Source organism: Amphiura filiformis, chromosome 11 (genome assembly GCF_039555335.1).
Source record: "Amphiura filiformis chromosome 11, Afil_fr2py, whole genome shotgun sequence".
In the NCBI taxonomy this organism is placed as follows: Eukaryota; Metazoa; Echinodermata; class Ophiuroidea; order Amphilepidida; family Amphiuridae; genus Amphiura; species Amphiura filiformis.
The window spans coordinates 46,489,770-46,510,587 of record NC_092638.1 but is presented as its reverse complement, the minus strand read 5'-3'; the positions used below and the strand labels follow the sequence as shown (position 1 = coordinate 46,510,587).

The 20,818-nt window shown below is 37.2% G+C and overlaps 1 protein-coding gene across 3 annotated transcripts in view; it reads right to left on the bottom strand.

The window, feature by feature from the left end:
• Positions 1–12,005: 12,005 nt before the first annotated feature.
• The window catches only part of LOC140164906 (uncharacterized), a 41,293-nt gene continuing 32,480 nt past the window's right edge, over positions 12,006–20,818 (bottom strand). For 2 of the 3 annotated variants that reach the window (XM_072188287.1, XM_072188288.1), the window contains exon 3: positions 16,046–19,004. In XM_072188287.1, the coding sequence (XP_072044388.1) occupies positions 16,725–18,992 (2,268 nt within the window). In that variant the 5' untranslated portion in view covers positions 18,993–19,004 and the 3' untranslated portion in view covers positions 16,046–16,724. Of the gene's footprint in view, positions 14,642–16,045; positions 19,005–20,818 lie in introns of those variants that run through there. The other variant, XM_072188289.1, reaches the window with a different exon arrangement.

Sequence of the window (20,818 nt, the reverse complement as noted above, 5' to 3'; positions counted from 1 at the left end):
CTGTTTATGGGGGTCATAAAATCTTTGTTGCCGAAATAGGGAAGGTGTCGCAATTTTATTGACGCCGACTTTTGGGAAATGTGGGACCCTCCCACTTCCGAAGAAAATGAGAGCTATTCAGCCCAGGGGCATATTTTAATTTCTCATGATGATATATTTATATTTATTTCAAGAGCATATTTATTATATAATAATTTATATAATCATAAACAATATATCTCCACGATCACGGGCATTTTGGGTTCTTTTTTATTTTATACATAGGCCTATGAAAATTACTTGCAATTATCGGCTATCTACGGTAGACAGCAAATTCGTCATGATAGTCTCCTCCCTGCCGGTTTGATCCTACCCACTCAATTATTACCGGCGGAGGAGGAGACTAAAACCCTGTGTTGACCTACTGCGCATGACCCTCCAGGCTCCAGCTAATTAATTATTCATTATTTCAAGACGAATTCCGTCTTGAACCGCTCTCTTTTTACACCAAAAGAATTCAGGCCTCGAATAAGGCAACGTGAAGGATTGTGGGTAAAAAAGGCGCCGCCATTAGAGGCCAGAAGGATTCAGGCTACGACGCACCCACCCCTGCGTACGGGCCTGACATCAACAGCTGGAATATCTCAAAATGACAAACTTGCGACTTTACGCTCATTTTGTGGAAGCAGGTCACTAATTATAGTTCTGATAAAAATGTTTGTAAATGAGTAAATACAATTAGATAAAGATACAAGTTTAACTAGTCTGCATATTAAACAGAATATCATTATACATAGATGTGTATTTGTAACATATCAGGTATACTTTTCACAATTCATTGACCTTGTTTGTAGCGCAACAGTTTTTTGTTACATGCAGATGTAGGTAGCAAGGAGATGAGTAATTTGTTTTGATTTGGAATTCGACAGGACACTTCAGCAAATAGAGGCGAAGTGTGATTTTAATATCTACAGTATATAGCATGAGTACATGGGTTTTATGTGTTATCATTTTTGGCAAGGATCAATGGGATTTCATCACAGCTGCAGCACCACCAATCACCATCTACTGAAGATGAAAATTGACCCAGCAAAAATATTTAAGGGCTGGGGTATGAGCGTTTGGACAGTATTTATTTTGGGACATTAGAGCACATCAGACATATCGAATTGCATTCTGAATACTGAAGAATATCATTCTGATATCAAATAATTTTGATTTTTGAAATTCGCAATTTAATACACATTTTATGGCAAATCATTAAAAATTGATATTTTTGATATTTAACAGTACTTGAAGTAAACTTTGTAAATCTGATGATTTATACTTAAAGTGTATGTAGGTGGGATGAAAGCCGACGATCAATTGAAAATTTTGACCTTTCGTATTGAAGATATGGATTTTTTTCCCAAAACACAAAAAAAAAATTAGGTCTTTTTGGGAAAAAAATCCATATCTTTAATACGAAAGGTCAAAATTTTCAATTGACCGTCGGCTTTTCCTCACTGCTACATACACTTTAAGAATATATCATTAGATTTATATAATTTACTTCTAGGACTGTTATATATCAAAAATGTGAAAAATATCAAATTTTTATAATTTGTCATAAAATTTGTATTATATTGTGATTTTCTAAAATGAAAATTATTTGATATCAGAAAGACATGCTTCAGATTCAGAATGCAATTCGATAGGTCTGAGGTGCTCTCATGTCCCACAAAAATACTGTCAAACGCAGTAAACGCTCATTTTAGATCCCTTAAGGCAAGAACAAGACAGTTTAGTACAGTGGTTAAAATTCTATTCTGATTATCAAGAAAGGGTACAGATTTATGAATGAAGACCCAGACCAAGCATTCCCATTCCCTCCCCTGCCAAGTTTGTCTTTGCCATCCAGTTGGCCCCTTCCCCAGTCAAAATCAGTGGCAGCACTACCTGGAGGGAGGAGATTTTCTTGCCCCCCCACATTTAAGGCAAAAACCCAAAATTTACACAATGCAGCAATTTTGTGCAAAATTTGTTGAAAACAAAATGATATATTTACTTTTCACAGTAATTTTGGGCAGGGGCTCTCCATGGCCCTTAAATTTGTTTTACCAGGAAAGTTGAAAAAGAAGGAGGAAGAACGAATTATATCCTTGAGATAATCCCGTGAGGTTATCCTGTCGCACCTATTCATAGTCCTTTATTCTCAAGTAGTTACACATCTACTTGAAAGTAGCCTTTGATGTGATGTGTGTTGCCGACTACAGTTGATTAATTTTCACTCCAGAATTAAAACCATATCCAATGTTTCTATAGATAATTCCTTGAAAGTATGACACCTGTGTGTTAAGTACCTGATGTTGCTCTGCAGGGATACCACACGTGGATACTATAAGAAAGAAATGTAGTTTTGTAAAGATTCCAAAAAATCCGCCCATTTTGGAACATATATTACTTATTTAGGAGAGTGTTTTAGGATTTTGTTAGAAACGGGATGATTTTTGATCATCTATATTTTATTGTTTTAATGTATTTTCCTGTCATTTCCTGCAAACCTAATAAAGATATTTTGATAATTGAAAATAGTCTGTATCATAAATCGTAGAGGTTGAAAGCGTAACCAAGCGTGCAAAATTATTATTTGCCATGGAACTTCGGTCATATTTTATTTGAAATAAACTGGATGTTAGGATCTGCATGCATGGTATGCATAGTATTGATGGTATACAGACACTGACCTTTCCCTAAAACTAGTAAGCAGCAACTTGTGTATCACACCCGTCATGGGTTCGAACCCTTTTGTTGTATTTTATTGTTAAACCTAAATAGCGTGATTGCTTTTGAATGAGCGGCAACACACATATTTTGTTTGAGGATAGCTGGATCTATCTCCTTTCTTTACATCTTCTCTGGTTTTACTAAAGATTAATGTATTTTGAAGTTTGTTCCTCAAGTTCAGGAATAATTGGCAACATTACTTCAGGAATAACTGGCAACACTTCTGTAACTACAGCTTGTCCACTACTACTACTACCACTTGTACTTGGCCCAGTCTGACTACAATTTTGCTTATGATCTTTACACTGCTGATAATACATAAACCTCATATTACAAATGGAGCAACAATACGGTTTCTCCCCAGTATGTCGTCTCATATGAGTCTGCAGATTTTTCATCCAAGCTGCACTGTAATCACAATAGTCGCAATGGTAGGGTTTTTCTTTACTGTGCGTTTTCATGTGATTCTCAAGTTTATCTTTTTGATGGCAGTCCCTTCCACATGTCACACAGACATATTTTCTAACTCCGCTCCATTCTGGGTGAGTTTTTTCATGTTCGTTACGTGGGGAGTTATACCGAAATCTTTTCTCACAGTACCGGCACTTGCGTTTTTTCTCCCCATCATGAACTATGCTTTGATGGTTTCGTAAGCTCATTTGACGGGAGAATCGCTGGCCGCATGTATTGCATTGCCCCGACGTAGTAACTCTCAAGGCCCCAACTTAGTAAGTCGGGGTCCAAACTACTAAAGCGAGGGCCCAAGTTACTATCTCGTGCCCAAGTTAATAAGTTGGGGCCTGAACTACTAAGTCTGGGGCCCAAGCTACTAAATCGGGCCCAAGATATGTTTTCTTTCCATGCCACTTTGTGGGCTCGGTAGATTAATTGTTCAATTTAATCTTGGTAAGAAAAATGTATTAAATTAAAAATATTTTTAATTGATTTTTTTTTACAGATGAAATTTGAACTTGTACTGCTGGAACTGAAAGGAACCACCTGCAGCAAGAAGCATAAAGCAAGAAAAGAGAATGAGATATGTACCAAATTAAGCTGAAAAGGTACCTGTCAGCCATGGCAAATCCACATACACCTTCAACAAAGAAAAAAAACCACCACGGACTTTACCACAGTGGAACTCATATAATTTTGAAATACTGACCACAATCGCACCCTGGGCCACACGCCCACACCCTTACCCTGATCAAGTTTACAGATACTCCACACCCATACCTTGATAAACTATGTATGTGCCTATTCAGACTATATAACTCTGTTACAGCTCTAGCAGAGATGGAAGTGTTGTTGGTCATGCATGTACTATGTGTATGTACCTGTGGACTGGACAATGTTATTGGTAAATCAGCAGTGTTGGGCAATTTCATTAATAGTGTTCATATTATGCAAAAAAAGTTGTTTGCTTGTCCTCGTCCGATCAACCGTCTCATCCGACCGACTGTAGAACTTTTCTTTCTTTTTTGAAAATTTAATTTTAATTTTACAAAATAAAATAAAATTTTTCCGGATTGGAGTGTCCCTGGACCTAGAGCCAAATGCTAGGATCATTCATGGTTGACTTTAAAAAATAACGTTTTGTGTCTTAAATATGTAAAGAAGTAAAGTTATAATTTGTATTCATGTCAATGATGTCATGGTCTATTAATGGTTTCAAAATTGATACAAATCCAATGCATTTTGAAATCATGTTATTATTATTATTATTGTTTTTTACAAAGTCAACCATGAATGATCCCAGCATTCAGCTCTAGGTCCAGGGACACTACAAATCCAAAGTAAAATCCCAATTGGGGGTTTACTCAAACATGGTACTAATACTCGGACGAATACGGTACATGTACTTTTTAAACAAAACTTCCGAGTCCCACTGACCCAACTTCTGAAAGTGATCTATGGACAAGCTATCAATTTTTTTGGCGTAATTGTAGATAGTGAAAATGAAATCAAAATTTGGAAATTAAGAATGCACTTTTCAATAATATAGGGTTTTAACTAAATAAAATTGGGGATCAATGCCAGTCAATATTATGTTTTGATGAATCCAAGTGTGTGAAAATATTGGATCTAAAACATAATAATGATAAAATTGGATGCTTTACACCCAATATTTATTGGTCTCGCTATGAGTTTTAAAATATTGAACTCGACTACGTCCTCGTCAATATTTGAAAACTTGTAGCTCGAATTCAATAAATATGGGCTCAATTGATCAATTTTATATCAAAGTAGGCCCTATAGGGTGTTCAAACCAATGTTTTTCATCTTTGTAAAATTAAAATGGTTTAAATTGTTTTAAAATTCTCATCTGCTCCTCTAGTCCTGAGAAATAAAGGAGAATGGTAAACTCAACAGCCTCATCTCCACTTTTATCCATCAAAATGGAGATTTTGGTATCAGTGTACATTGTAAGGGCTGTGCAATAATTATGAGCCCCCGGGTAAAATTTCAAACGGCTCGCCAAAAAATAGCTTGCCCCCCCCTCTCGGCCCGCCAAAAATTGCTTTTTGGGATCCCAATTTGCAAACTTTAAATGGTTTAAAAATTTGCATATTTAAGCGTTTTCGTACTGTTTTCCTAAGCTTTTTTAGAGCGTTTTATTAAAAAGGCGCCCCATGAATGTGTGCCAAAAATCGCTTGGCCCCCCCTCTTGGCTTGCCAAAAAGTGCTTTCCCCCCTTTCGGCTCGCCAAAAATTCTTGCCCCCCCCCCCCCAATTTTACCCTCCCCAGGGCTCATAATTATTGCACAGCCCTAAGTTCATATTTTTCTCATTGTCCCTGTGAAATATTGGGGCTGAAAGATCATATATATTTTGTTTGGAATTTATATTTCTTAAAATTTTTATGAATAGACTATTCTACCTTTTTTACCTAATTTTAAGAATGTGAAGTGTAGCCTACATTGTACAATGCTTTGAATGTTGCTATTTCCTGTTTGACTACCTACATTGTACCACAATGTAATTTATAAGCTGGCTGCTTTATTATGATTCTTGTAAGGACAAACTATTAAATGGCATGGCCTATTATTCAATGTTGATATTCCTTTAAAAAAATGTGTTTAATGTTAAGTATGCCTATTCAAAATAATACAGTTTTGACACTGCCAGTAAAATGTTCTAATTTTAAATAATGTTTTTATTATAAAAATGTAACACTTATTTAATCATGTATTTTTGTTTGAATCATACACTGACTGCATGTTGGACTACTCTGTGTTTTTTGCACTATGTTAGTCATGTCTTAGAAAAATAAAATGACAATGAATAATAATACAAATTTACATGTATCTATGTGTTTGTTTTCTGGTGTAAGGACTGATCAATAAATTAATGGTTGAGGGTTTCTTTATGGAACATGAAAAAACCTACAAATTTGTAAAATTGCTAGGGGAAAAATGTTTTGTTTGATGAGGGGAAAATGGCCATTTGTGGGGGTGCTGCAGAGAATTTGACCAATCAAAACCATTTTTTTAAAAGAAATTTGGATATAGACCTACCAAATATTTTGGCCAAATTTAACGCAACTGAATTGTCTTAATTTGTTTTCTTGAACAAAAATTTGGAGACTGAATTTCAAACATTTTGGCTACTGACTATACTGAGAAAATTTTAGGCAAATGTTTTTCATCTTTGATTCCCCCCTCATTTTTATGCCCATCCCCCAAAATCCTGCCCCCCACCACCCCACTGGACATATCAAAATGGTTAGTGCAGTCATTCAGGGGCTATCAATTTCTTCGGACGTGGGGGTCCCAAATCATGATATGGGGAGGGGGGGTCATAATTTTTTTGGGAGAAAAATAGGGGGGTCATAAAAATTGTTGATGCCCAAAATGTAGGGAGTCACAAGTTGACCACAGATAGTGTGTTTATTTTATTTTAAAAGACTGGTTTTAATACAATTTTGAGCCTGTTTATGGGGGTCATAAAATCTTTGTTGCCGAAATAGGGAAGGGGTCGCAATTTTATTGACGCCGACTTTGGGAAATGTGGGACCCTCCCACTTCCGAAGAAAATGAGAGCTATTCAGCCCAGGGGCATATTTTAATTTCTCATGATGATATATTTATATTTATTTCAAGAGCATATTTATTATATAATAATTTATATAATCATAAACAATATATCTCCACGATACGGGCATTTTGGGTTCTTTTTTTATTTTATACATAGGCCTATGAAAATTACTTGCAATTATCGGCTATCTACGGTAGACAGCAAATTCGTCATGATAGTCTCCTCCCTGCCGGTTTGATCCTACCCACTCAATTATTACCGGCGGAGGAGGAGACTAAAACCCTGTGTTGACCTACTGCGCATGACCCTCCAGGCTCCAGCTAATTAATTATTCATTATTTCAAGGCGAATTCCGTCTTGAACCGCTCCTCTTTTTACACCAAAAGAATTCAGGCCTCGAATAAGGCAACGTGAAGGATTGTGGGTAAAAAAAGGCGCCGCCATTAGAGGCCAGAAGGATTCAGGCTACGACGCACCCACCCCTGCGTACGGGCCTGACATCAACAGCTGGAATATCTCAAAATGACAAACTTACGACTTTACGCTCATTTTGTGGAAGCAGGTCACTAATTATAGTTCTGATAAAAATGTTTGTAAATGAGTAAATACAATTAGATAAAGATACAAGTTTAACTAGTCTGCATATTAAACAGAATATCATTATACATAGATGTGTATTTGTAACATATCAGGTATACTTTTCACAATTCATTGACCTTGTTTGTAGCGCAACAGTTTTTTGTTACATGCAGATGTAGGTAGCAAGGAGATGAGTAATTTGTTTTGACGGGGTCGACAGGACACTTCAGCAAATAGAGGCGAAGTGTGATTTTTAATATCTACAGTATATAGCATGAGTACATGGGTTTTATGTGTTATCATTTTTGGCAAGGATCAATGGGATTTCATCACAGCTGCAGCACCACCAATCACCATCTACTGAAGATGAAAATTGACCCAGCAAAAATATTTAAGGGCTGGGGTATGAACGTTTGGACAGTATTTATTTTGGGACATTAGAGCACATCAGACATATCGAATTGCATTCTGAATACGAAGAATATCATTCTGATATCAAATAATTTTGATTTTTGAAATTCGCAATTTAATACACATTTTATGGCAAATCATTAAAATTGATATTTTTGATATTTAACAGTACTTGAAGTAAACTTTGTAAATCTGATGATTTATACTTAAAGTGTATGTAGGTGGGATGAAAGCCGACGATCAATTGAAAATTTTGACCTTTCATTATTGAAGATATGGATTTTTTCCCAAAACACAAAAAAAAATTAGGTCTTTTGGGAAAAAATCCATATCTTTAATACTGAAAGGTCAAAATTTTCAATTGACCGTCGGCTTTTCCTCCCTGCTACATACACTTTAAGAATATATCATTAGATTTATATAATTTACTTAGGACTGTTATATATCAAAAATGTGAAAAATATCAAATTTTATAATTTGTCATAAAATTTGTATTATATTGTGATTTTCTAAAAATGAAAATTATTTGATATCAGAAAGACATGCTTCGTATTCAGAATGCAATTCGATAGGTCTGAGGTGCTCTCATGTCCTACAAAAAATACTGTCGAAACGCAGTAAACGCTCATTTTAGATCCCTTAAGGCAAGAACAAGACAGTTTAGTACAGTGGTTAAAATTCTATTCTGATTATCAAGAAAGGGTACAGATTTATGAATGAAGACCCAGACCAAGCATTCCCATTCCCTCCCCTGCCAAGTTTGTCTTTGCCATCCAGTTGTCCCCTTCCCCAGTCAAAATCAGTGGCAGCACTACCTGGAGGGAGGAGATTTTCTTGCCCCCCCCCCACATTTAAGGCAAAAACCCAAAATTTACACAATGCAGCAATTTTGTGCAAAATTTGTTGAAAACAAAATGATATATTTACTTTTCACAGTAATTTTGGGCAGGGGCTCTCCATGGCCCTTAAATTTGTTTTACCAGGAAAGTTGAAAAAGAAGGAGGAAGAACGGAATTATATCCTTGAGATAATCCCGTAGGTTATCCTGTCGCACCTATTCATAGTCCTTTATTCTCAAGTAGTTACACATCTACTTGAAAGTAGCCTTTGATGTGATGTGTGTTGCCGACTACAGTTGATTAATTTTCACTCCAGAATTAAAACCATATCCAATGTTTCTATAGATAATTCCTTGAAAGTATGACACCTGTGTGTTAAGTACCTGATGTTGCTCTGCAGGGATACCACACGTGGATACTATAAGAAAGAAATGTAGTTTTGTAAAGATTCCAAAAAAATCCGCCCATTTTGGAACATATATTACTTATTTAGGAGAGTGTTTTAGGATTTTGTTAGAAACGGGATGATTTTTGATCATCTATATTTTATTGTTTTAATGTATTTTCCTGTCATTTCCTGCAAACCTAATAAAGATATTTTGATAATTGAAAATAGTCTGTATCATAAATCGTAGAGGTTGAAAGCGTAACCAAGCGTGCAAAATTATTATTTGCCATGGAACTTAGGTCATATTTTATTTGAAATAAACTGGATGTTAGGATCTGCATGCATGGTATGCATAGTATTGATGGTATACAGACACTGACCTTTCCCTAAAACTAGTAAGCAGCAACTTGTGTATCACACCCGTCATGGGTTCGACCCTTTTGTTGTATTTTATTGTTAAACCTAAATAGCGTGATTGCTTTTGAATGAGCGGCAACACACATATTTTGTTTGAGGATAGCTGGATCTATCTCCTTTCTTTACATCTTCTCTGGTTTTACTAAAGATTAATGTATTTTGAAGTTTGTTCCTCAAGTTCAGGAATAATTGGCAACATTACTTCAGGAATAACTGGCAACACTTCTGTAACTACAGCTTGTCCACTACTACTACTACCACTTGTACTTGGCCCAGTCTGACTACAATTTTGCTTATGATCTTTACACTGCTGATAATACATAAACCTCATATTACAAATGGAGCAACAATACGGTTTCTCCCCAGTATGTCGCTCATATGAGTCTGCAGATTTTTCATCCAAGCTGCACTGTAATCACAATAGTCGCAATGGTAGGGTTTTTCTTTACTTTGCGTTTTCATGTGATTCTCAAGTTTATCTTTTTGATGGCAGTCCCTTCCACATGTCACACAGACATATTTTCTAACTCCGCTCCATTCTGGGTGAGTTTTTTCATGTTCGTTACGTGGGGAGTTATACCGAAATCTTTTCTCACAGTACCGGCACTTGCGTTTTTTCTCCCCATCATGAACTATGCTTTGATGGTTTCGTAAGCTCATTTGACGGGAGAATCGCTGGCCGCATGTATTGCATTGCCAAGGCCGTTCCCCGCTGTGAGTCAGCAAGTGTTTCTTAAAGTCATGATTCCTTTTTGACCCATACCCACATATTTCGCACACATACAGTTTCACTCCTGTATGATTCATCATGTGAATCTGAAGATTCGCTTTAGACAAGAAAGCCTTATCACACTGATCACATTTGAAAGGTCGCTCATTAGTGTGTGTTCGCTCATGCAGTTTGAGACTTGCTTGTGTTCCGAAAGTCATCCCACAAAATCGGCACACATGTTCCTTGATCTTGTCATGTACAATTTTTACATGGTTTTTTACTGCCACTTTGTTCTTGAATGCGCGACCACATTTCTCACATGGGTATGGTCTAGTATCTTCATGTACTATATAATGTTCAATCAGACCCCACTTCTTGTTGAATTTTGCCTTACATCCTGGAAACCTGCACTCATATGGTTTTTTCTTTTGTGTGAACATACCAATCTCTAATTGATGCAAAGTATTTGCCGGTCTTTTTACACAAAAACGGTTCTCTAATCGGTTCTGTTCCTGTGTGTTTCCTGGCCACATGTCTCAAGAAGCGTGAGACACTAAAAAAGCTCTTTTTCATGCAAAATTTACACTGGTATGGATTTTCTTCATCTACAATCTTTCCCATCACTTCAAGTACTTCAGGCCTCAAAGCTCTGAGTTCAATATATGCTCGAGATAAGTGGCCGTCTTGTTTTGGTGAGCTTGGTGTTTCAGAATCCAACTTTGTGATCTCAGGTTTGTTGTAAACACTGGCCAACAATTCCTCTACAGTTAGCTCAGACTTTTCTTCATCGGGTGCTTTACTCTTTTTATCTTTACTTTTCACTCTAACTTCAACAGACTCCTCTACATCTGGATCCCATGCACGATCTCTTGCTTCTCGTTTTGCTTCCCTCTTTTTATCATCTTGATCAGAATCATCATCCTCATCTTCTCCCTCTGATTCTAACCCATACAATTTTTTATCAAACAATGCAACAGGTTTGGCCTTGATAGCACCTGTTCTTAATCGAGTACTTCTCCTACCCACATTGCTTGTGTTTTGTTCTCCAGAGTTCTCAGAAACCACTCCGGATTCACCAGCAACTACTGCACTTTCTGGAAGTTCATCTAAACCATGCAGTTTTTTGTCAAATATGGTAACAGTTTTAGACTTGATGGCACCGGTCCTCAACCGTGTACTTCTCCTACCCACATTCTTTGGTATTTGTTCCTCAGAACATTCAGAAGCGATGCCTGATCCACCAATGACTTCACCAACAGCTTCATCACTTTCTGAAAGTTCTTTCTTCATGTCAACTGATTCTTCATCAACATTGGCTTCCAAAGGCTCTGTAAAATCATCTTCATCATCAGACGCAAGGCGTTTGTTACCTGATCTACCCATGACTTCACCAACTTCATCATTTTCTGGAAGTTCTTTCTTCACATTAACTGATTCTTCATTGTCTTCATCATTATCGACTTCAAAAGGCTCAGTAAAATCATCTTCATCATCAGACACAAGGCTTTTGTTACCTTCTATTTGTAAATAATCATCGGTAACATCAACAGGCTCTCGTTTCACTTTCGTTGAGACAGCAAGCGTCTGTGCCTTTCCCCTTTTCAAACGGACAAATTGTTCGCAACATATGCAACACACATTTTCCTGGAGGTCTTCTTTGGATGTGAAAAGCTCCTGAAGTCGTTTCTTGACATCTCTCAAACGCCTGTTGCCACATTTTCCGCAAAAGTCTAGCTGCGTCATAATGGATGTTGCCTGATGAGTGAAAAGTGGCAAAAAAGTATGCATTACAAGGTACTCATCATAAGCCCCACATGGATTGTATTCATATTTATATGATAACAGTGAAATGCTGAAGTTTTGTCTGTTACAAAAAAAAGGAAACATAGGCTACAAAGTGTACAGCTACTCTATATTTACATGTGTTCATGTGCTGTATTGAATTTAAAACACTATCCATACATGTCAGGTTTGTAAACCTTTGCATTTTGTAAATTAAGCAAACCAATGGATGTTCTGACATACAAAACACATAAATACGGTAATAATTGAATAGTCATTTCGCTTCTCGAGACATGTGTGATATGCGAGATCAAAGGCAAGTGCATCTATAGTGGCAACACTGCATGAAAGATATACCACCTTTGATTAAGTGCATCACCTTTGATTAAGTGCATCCACCTGTTTTCAGTTCAACTGGCTCTAGCTGTCAACTGTACCGACTCCATTATGAACCATGATCAAAATGATCGTAACAGAAACCAAATGGGTTGCTATTGCTATCAGGAGTGCATACCAACCAGTAATCAAGGAATGATGTATTCACTATGACAGGGAATGGTCTTGTTCCTCAATTTTAGGAATAAGTGGCAACACTCCTTCAGGAGTATTTGGCAACACTTCTGTAACTACGGCTTGTCTACTACTACTACTTGTACCACTACCACCGCTTGTACTTGACTCAGTCTGACTACAATTTTGCTTATGATCTTTACACTGCTGATAATACTTGAACTTCATATTACAAATGGAACAGCAATAAGATTGTTGTTGCTCCCCAGTATGTCGTTTCATATGAACTTTCAGATTATCAAAACGGGAGGCACTATAATCACAATAGTCACAATGGTAGGGTTTCTCTTTACTGTGCATTTTCATATGGCGCTCAAGTTTACGTTTTTGATGGCAGTCCCTTCCACATGCCACACATACATATTTTCTTACTCCGCTCCATTCTGGGTGACTTTTTTCATGCTGGTTACACGTGTTTTTATACCGAAATCTATTCTCACAGTACCGGCACTTATGTTTCTTTTCTCTCTTATGAACTATACTCTGATGTTTTTCCACACCCCTTTGACTGGAAAATCGCTGGCCGCATGTATCGCATTGATAAGGCCGTTCTTTGTTATGAGTTAGCAAGTGATTATTCAAATCAGTTATAGTCTTGGCCCCATGCCCACATGTTTCACACACATATGGTCTTACTCCTGTATGATTCATCATGTGAATCTGAAGATGCCATTTGGACAAGAAAGCCTCATCACACTGATCACATTTGAAAGGTCGCTCATTAGTGTGTGTTCGCTCGTGCAGTTTGAGATTTCCTTGTGTTCCAAAAGCAATCCCACAGAATTGGCACACATGTTCTTTGACCTTGTCATGAACCATTCTTACATGCTTTTGTACCGCCACTTTGTTCTTGAATCCGCGACCACATTTCTCACATGGATATGGTCTAGTGTCATCATGTACCATATTGTTATGTTCAATCAGACCCCACTTCTTGTTGAATTTTGCTTTACATCCTGGAAACTGGCACTGATATGGTTTTTCTTTTGTGTGAACATTCCAATCTCTAATTGATGCAAAGTATTTGCCGGTCTTTTTACACAAAAATGGTTCTTTAATCAGTTCTGTTCCTGTGTGTTTCCCAGTCACATGTCTCAAGAAGCGCGAGACACTAAAAAAGCTTTTCTTCTTGCAAAATTTACACTGGTATGGATTTTCTTCGTCTGTAATCTTTCCCATCACTTCAAGTACTTCAGGCCTCAAAGCTCTGAGTTCAATATAAGCTCGAGATAAGTGGCCATCTTGTTTTGGTGAGCTTGGCATTTCAGAATCCACATTTTTGATCTCAGGTTTGTTGTAAACACTTGCTAACAATTCCTCTACAGTTAGCCCAGACTCCTTGTTTCCTTCTTCAGGTACTTTACCCTTCTTATCTTTACTTTCCTCTTCAGCTTCGTCAGACTCCTCTGCTTCTGGATCCCTTGCATGACATCTCGATTCCTGTTTCACTTCGGTCTTTTCACAGACTTCATCAGAATAGTCACTATCATCATCTTCCTCCAATTCTCCATATAATTTTTGGTCAAATAACGCGACAGATTTAACCTTGATAGCACCCATTCTTAATCGAGTACTTCTCCTACCCACATTGCTTGTGATTTGTTCTCCAGAGTTCTCAGAAGCCACTTCTGATCCACCAGCACCCACTGCACTTTCTGGAAGTTCATCTGCCTTTGAATCTAAACCATGCAAATTTTTATCAAATATAGCACCGGTCCTCAATTGTGTACTTCTTCTATTTACATTGTTTGTTTGTTCTCCAGGGCACTCAGAAGCAATACCTGATCCATCCATGACTTCCCCAACTTCATCACTTTCTGAAAGTTCTTTCTTCACATCAACTGATGATTCTTCATTGTCTTCATCATTATTGACTTCCAAAGGCTCAGCAAAATCATCTTCATCATCAGACACAAGGCTTTTGTTACCTTCTATTTGTAAATAATCATTGGTAACATCAACAGGCTCGCGTTTCACTTTGATAGCAATTGTCTGTGCCTTTCCCCTTTTCAAACGGACCAATTCTTCGCAACATATGCAACACACATTTTCCTGGAGGTCTTCTTTAGATGTAAAAAGCTCCTGAAGTCGTTTCTTGACATCTCTCAAACGCCTGTTGCCACATTTTCCGCAAAAGTTTAGCTGTGTCATAATGGATGTTGCCTGATGAGTGAAAAGTGGCAAAAAAGTATGCATTACAAGGTACTCATCATAAGCCCCCATGAATTCATGGTATTCATTATCTGATAATGGTGCAATGCTGAAGTTTCGTCTGTTACAACAAACATAAAATTAAGTACATGTATGTATATAATACAGCTACTCTACATTTTAACTCGTGTACATGTGCTGTATTGGATTTTAAAATACTATACATACATGTAAACCTTTGCTCAACATTTTGTAAATTTAGTAGTGAAATGCAAAACAATGGATGTATGAAGTTCTGACAAATAAAATAGTACCATCCGTGTGTGATATACACAAGATCAAAGGCAGTGTATCTATAGCCACAACTCAGTGCAAAAGTGCTGCACCGACCAGATACATGTACACCACATTTGATTGCGCAAGTACCATACACAAACGCTAGTCTAAAGACAGCCACATGGCCTATTAGCATGTATTATTTATTATATGTAATGATTGGGTCAAAACTACAGAAAACTTCTCTTCTTTCACAAAGTACAATTTATATGGATGCTTGGAAGTAGGGGAAGGAGTCACTCAATATATGTGTATTTTACCAATAACTAGTCCTGTTCCCAAACCGCTTTAAATTTGCCCCTAAAATAGCGCAAGCGACATCTTAGATCCATACAACATGTGACATTTTCACCACACAGGGGTACAATCTGTTCAGAAGGGAGTGATGTTTATATGGTCTTTAAAAGCTACAAAATCATTTGATGTTTATAGGATTGATATGTATTACTTTTCAGCGGCTCTGAGGTAAATTGAACAAAACTGGCAATTTGTAGAACCATAGGTCATTTCACTTGCCTTGAAAGGAAAAAATATCTTTGTAGGGTTTGCAATTGTGATTCTTACAGCCTGTTTTAAAGTTTAGAATTCATTAAAAAAGACAGAATTAGGTTTATGCACAAAACAAGTTACATCAGGTCTAACAACATGCATATATGACAAATATAAATTTCTCAATTGTTTTTGGTTTCGAAAGTAATATCTCATAACATGTCCAATAAACATAGCACTATAGTCCTACTACATAAATATGTACAAATGTACATATGCATCAAAATATGTTACTCATTCAAATTCTGATACAACCTTCAACCGGGGTGTACTCAAGTTTGGTTTTGGTAGGGACGTGCTGCTGAGAATTTGAAAGTGGACCCATAAATATATAAATTTTTCAAGAAATTTGGACCCATTGATATACCAAAAGTCAAAATTTTTGGCTGAATTTAACCCAAATTGTCTTAGCTTTTTACAAATTTTGGGAAAATTTTGACAATTTTGGCTAGATTAAGGAAAAATTGGGCTATTTTCCGAAAAAATTGAGAAAATTTTGAAAAAGGACCAATTCATATACCAAAATAGGCTTTGAAAAAGGGATCATTGATATATACCAAAAGGCTGAAAATGCTACCCATATTTGCGGCACGTCCCCGTATGGTCATTTGTACTGAGTACCCCCCCCCCTCCGGGCCTTCACCATCTGTTACTTTGAATCAGGTGCAATCCAGCTGTTTTCAGATCAACTGACTGTAGCTGTCAACTGTACTATTACTATATACAGTAAGCCAAAGATATAGGTGCCAGTTGTGTTCACCCCTGTTATCCTATATATAGACAAGTATGACAAAATTAAAACAAGCAGCCAGTACCTGTACTCTTCAGCTCTGATTTAAGAGCCTTATTTGTTGAAATTGGTTGAGAATTAAAGAAACGATGATCTAAAACCTAATGAAGAAACAAAATAAAAAGTTGCACTTTCGTGTTCTAATCAAGGAAAGCACATCGCTAGTTTTAGCGTGCTAATCAATGGAAGCACGGCGCTGGTTCTCTTTGAATGCTTTGTGTACAAATCAATAGGGCTTGCAAAGGAGCAAACTGCAACTTTTAAATTGGCATCTTTTGTATTGTCATGTTCTTATTTCTAGAACAATTTCAACAAATGAGGCCTTAAATTTGAGCTAAAAGATGCAGCTATTGGTTGCATATTTTTCACAGTAGTTGTGGGCAGGGGCTCTCCATGGCGCTTAAATTTGTTTTACATGTACTAAAGATTAATGTATTTTGAAGTTTGTTCCTCAATTTCGGGAATAATTGGCAACACTCCTTCAGGAATAACTGGCAACACTTCTGTAACTACGGCTTGTCCACTACTACTACTACTACTACCGCTTGTACTTGGCCCAGTCTGACTACAATTTTGCTTATGATCTTTACACTGCTGATAATACATAAACCTCATATTACAATTGGAGCAACAATACGGTTTCTCCCCAGTATGTTGTCTCATATGAGTCTGCAGATTTTTCATCCAAGCTGCGCTGTAATCACAATAGTCGCAATGGTAGGGTTTTTCTTTACTGTGCGTTTTCATGTGATTCTCAAGTTTACGTCTTATATGGCAGTCCCTTCCACATGTTACACAGACATATTTTCTTACTCCGCTCCATTCTGGGTGGGTTTTTTCATGCTGGTTACACGTGGGTTTATACCGAAATCTTTTCTCACAGTACCGGCACTTATGTTTCTTTTCTCTCTTATGAACTATACTCTGATGTTTGTCCACACCCTTTTGACTGGAAAATCGCTGGCCACATGTATCACATTGATATGACCGTTCTTTGTTATGAGTTAGCAAGTGATTTTTCAAATCAGTCATATTCTTGGACCCATGCCCACATGTTTCGCACACATACGGTCTTATTCCTGTATGATCCATCATGTGACCCCGAAGACCTGATTTAGACACGAAAGCCTTATCACACTGATCACATTTGAAAGGACGCTCGTTAGTGTGTGTTCGCTCATGCAGTTTGAGATTTCCTGACAATCCAAAAGCCAGCCCACAAAATCGGCACACATGTTCCTTGATCTTGTCATGTACAATTCTTACATGCTTTTTTACTGCCTCTTTGTTCTTGAATGCGCGACCACATGTTTCACATGCATATGGTCTAGCGTCATCATGTACCATATTATGATGTTCATTCAGATTGTGTTTAGTGGTGAATTTTGCTTTACATCCTGGAAACCTGCACTTATATGGTTTTTCTTTTGTGTGAACATACCAATCTATAATTGATGCAAAATATTTGCCTGTTTTTTTACACAAAAATGGTTCTCTAATAAGTTCTGTTCCGGAGTGTTTCCTAGTCACATGTTTCATGAAGAGCACAGCACTAAAATAGGGTTTTTTCTTGCAAAATTTACACTGGTATGGATTTTCTTCATCTGTAATCTTTCCCATCACTTCAAGTACTTCAGGCCTCAAAGCTTTGAGTTCAATATATGCTCGAGATAAGTGGCTGTCTTGCTTTTTTGACGAGCTTGTCGTTTCTGAATTGTCATCCTCATTTTTGATCTCAGGTTTGTTGTAAACACTTGCCAATAATTCCTCTACAGTTAGCTCAGATTCCTTTCCTTCATCAGGTACTTTACCCTTCTTATCTTCACTTTCCTCTTCAGCGCCATCAGACTCTGCTTCTGGATCCCATGCACAATCTCTTGCTTCTTGTTCCGCTTCCCTCTTTTCATAATCTTGATCATAATCATCATCATCCTCATCTTCTCCCTCTGATTCTAAACCATACAATTTTTTATCAAATGATGCAACAGGTTTGGCCTTGATAGCACCTGTTCTTAATCGAGTATTTCTCCTACCCACATTGCTTGTGTTTTGTTCTCCTGAGTTCTCAGAAACCACTCCGGATCCACCAGCAACTACTGCACTTTCTGGAAGTTCATCTAAACCATGCATTTTTTTGTCGTATATCGTAACAGTTTTAGCCTTGATGGCACCGGTCTTCAACCGTGTACTTTTCCTACCCACATTCTTTGTTATTTGTTCCCCAGAGCACTCAGATGCAAGGCCAGATCCAACGATGATTTCACCAACAACTTCATCACTTTCTGGAAGCTCATTTTTCACATCAACAATGCCTGATCCACCAATGACTTCACCAACAATTTCATCACCTTCTGGAAGTTCTCTTTTCACTGATTCTTCATTGTCTTCATCATTACATGTTTCTAAAGGCCCGGCAAAATCATCTTCGTCATCAGACACAAGGCTTTTGTTACCTTCCCTTTGTAAACATTCATCGGTAACATCAACAGGCTCCTGTTTCACTTCTGATGCGATCACAACTGTTTTTGCCTTTCTCCCTTTCCTACGCACAAATTCTTCGCAACATATGCCACACACATTTTCCTGGAGGTCTTCTTTGGACATGAAAAGCTCCCGAAGTCGTTTCTTGACAATGGCATCTCTCAAACGTCTGTTGCCACATTTTCCGCAAAAGTCTAGCTGCGTCATAATGGATGTTGCCTGATGAGTGAAAAGTGGCAAAAAAGCTTGCATTACAATGTGCTCATCATAACTGTTCTTTCATTCTTACTCATGATAAGCCAATGGATTGTATTCATTATCTGAAAACAGTGCCGAGGTTTCACCCGATTCCTTCAAACAAATGTAGTACCCCGATACATGTATGCTAGTTAGAGCGTTAAGCCTACAAGTAGGGAACCTGTACTATAGCCTATAATTAAACCTATAAAATTTGTAAATTTAGTACAAATAAACCATTTGAAGTCAGACATATATATACAATTTACATACATGTACATGAATAAACTTTGGTTCACCTCAAGTTAGATAGTGATGATTGTAGGTGCATAGATTAAGATTTCACTAGTTGCAGAGGGCAGTTTGTTGGGGCAAGACTGCAAAAAAAAAAGCATTGATGTCACTGCCGATCTAGAGATGAGCCAAAGCATATTGCTTGATTTGTTCAATAAAAGCATAGGTCAAAACTACACAAAGCTAGTTTTTGTTCACAACAAGTTTATTTTAATATGTAAATTTAACAATGTACAATACATTCCATATCCATGTGATCAAACCATATTGTAGACTCAACTAAAAGTAAAATAATGGGTGCACCTAGGCAAAATTGGAAAACCAATGTTTTTGCTTGCTATACTGTGTCTCTTCTGAAGTTGAAAGTAATACCATGCTGGATTCAATTTGTAGTGGGAGACTCGAATCAGTGCATCTACGCAGTTGTGTCACCAGTGTATGGACAAATTGGCCCACAGGATTAGGTTAGCGTGTGTGATTTGAATCTGCCCCTACGAAATTGAACATGGCATTGCTCTCAAATTGAGATAAGATGAGACAGACTATTATAGTCTATTATAATACATGTAGAACTCTAAACACACTCCTGAACAACATAATCAAAGGGAATAGGGGAAAATGCTAATTTGTGTTCTGACATATACCACTACTCCAGGGTGAAAATAGCTTTTTTACCAGGACTCACTCAGTTTGGGGAATAGTAAGTCCTGGTTCACCTGAATTGTGACACAATCTGGTTCATGGAGGCCAAAGGAGGCATTTTTGAATATTGAGTTATTATAATTATTACCTAATACAATCATTACGCTATCATTTATTGAAAACACCAAAAGTCCAGCATGCTTGGTTCTTAAGTTTTGTGATGTATAATTTCTTACATATTTTAATTGTTTTTTGACTCCACAGTTTTGCCTTTACATGTACGGTATCTCAATTTCAAATTTGCCACCTTTGGCCCCCGTGGACCAGATCATGTCACAATTTGGGACAGGACTCAATTTAGTCTAAATAGGACTCACTTCAATGGCATCTATAGTTCAATATAAACAAGGCCCGTAGCCTGCTTATTTTCACCCTTGCCACTACTACTACATGTCGAGGGTTGACAAACAGAAGGCCTTAACTCACTTTTGGCCATTTGAGATTTTGGTACCAAAATAATCTGTAATACCCAGATTCTTAAAATCATAAAATCTTAAAATCATAAGTCTTAACTCAATTCAACTTCCTATTGCATCTATAGCACAATAATACTTGGTCACATCTCAATGCAAAATATTATTTTTACTCATTTTTCTCAAAAAAGGCACTTTTTGAGTTAAGGCCTTCTGTTTATTGGAATCCAATTACTACACTGTAATTTCAGTGACCCAAGACAAGCAGTTCGCTATTTATGATAAGAAATAAGGTACCGATAGGATGTACCTCATTTCCTATCATATATACTGAACCGCTTGTCTTGATGAATCACTGAAATTTCAGTGTAGTAATTGGATTCCTTG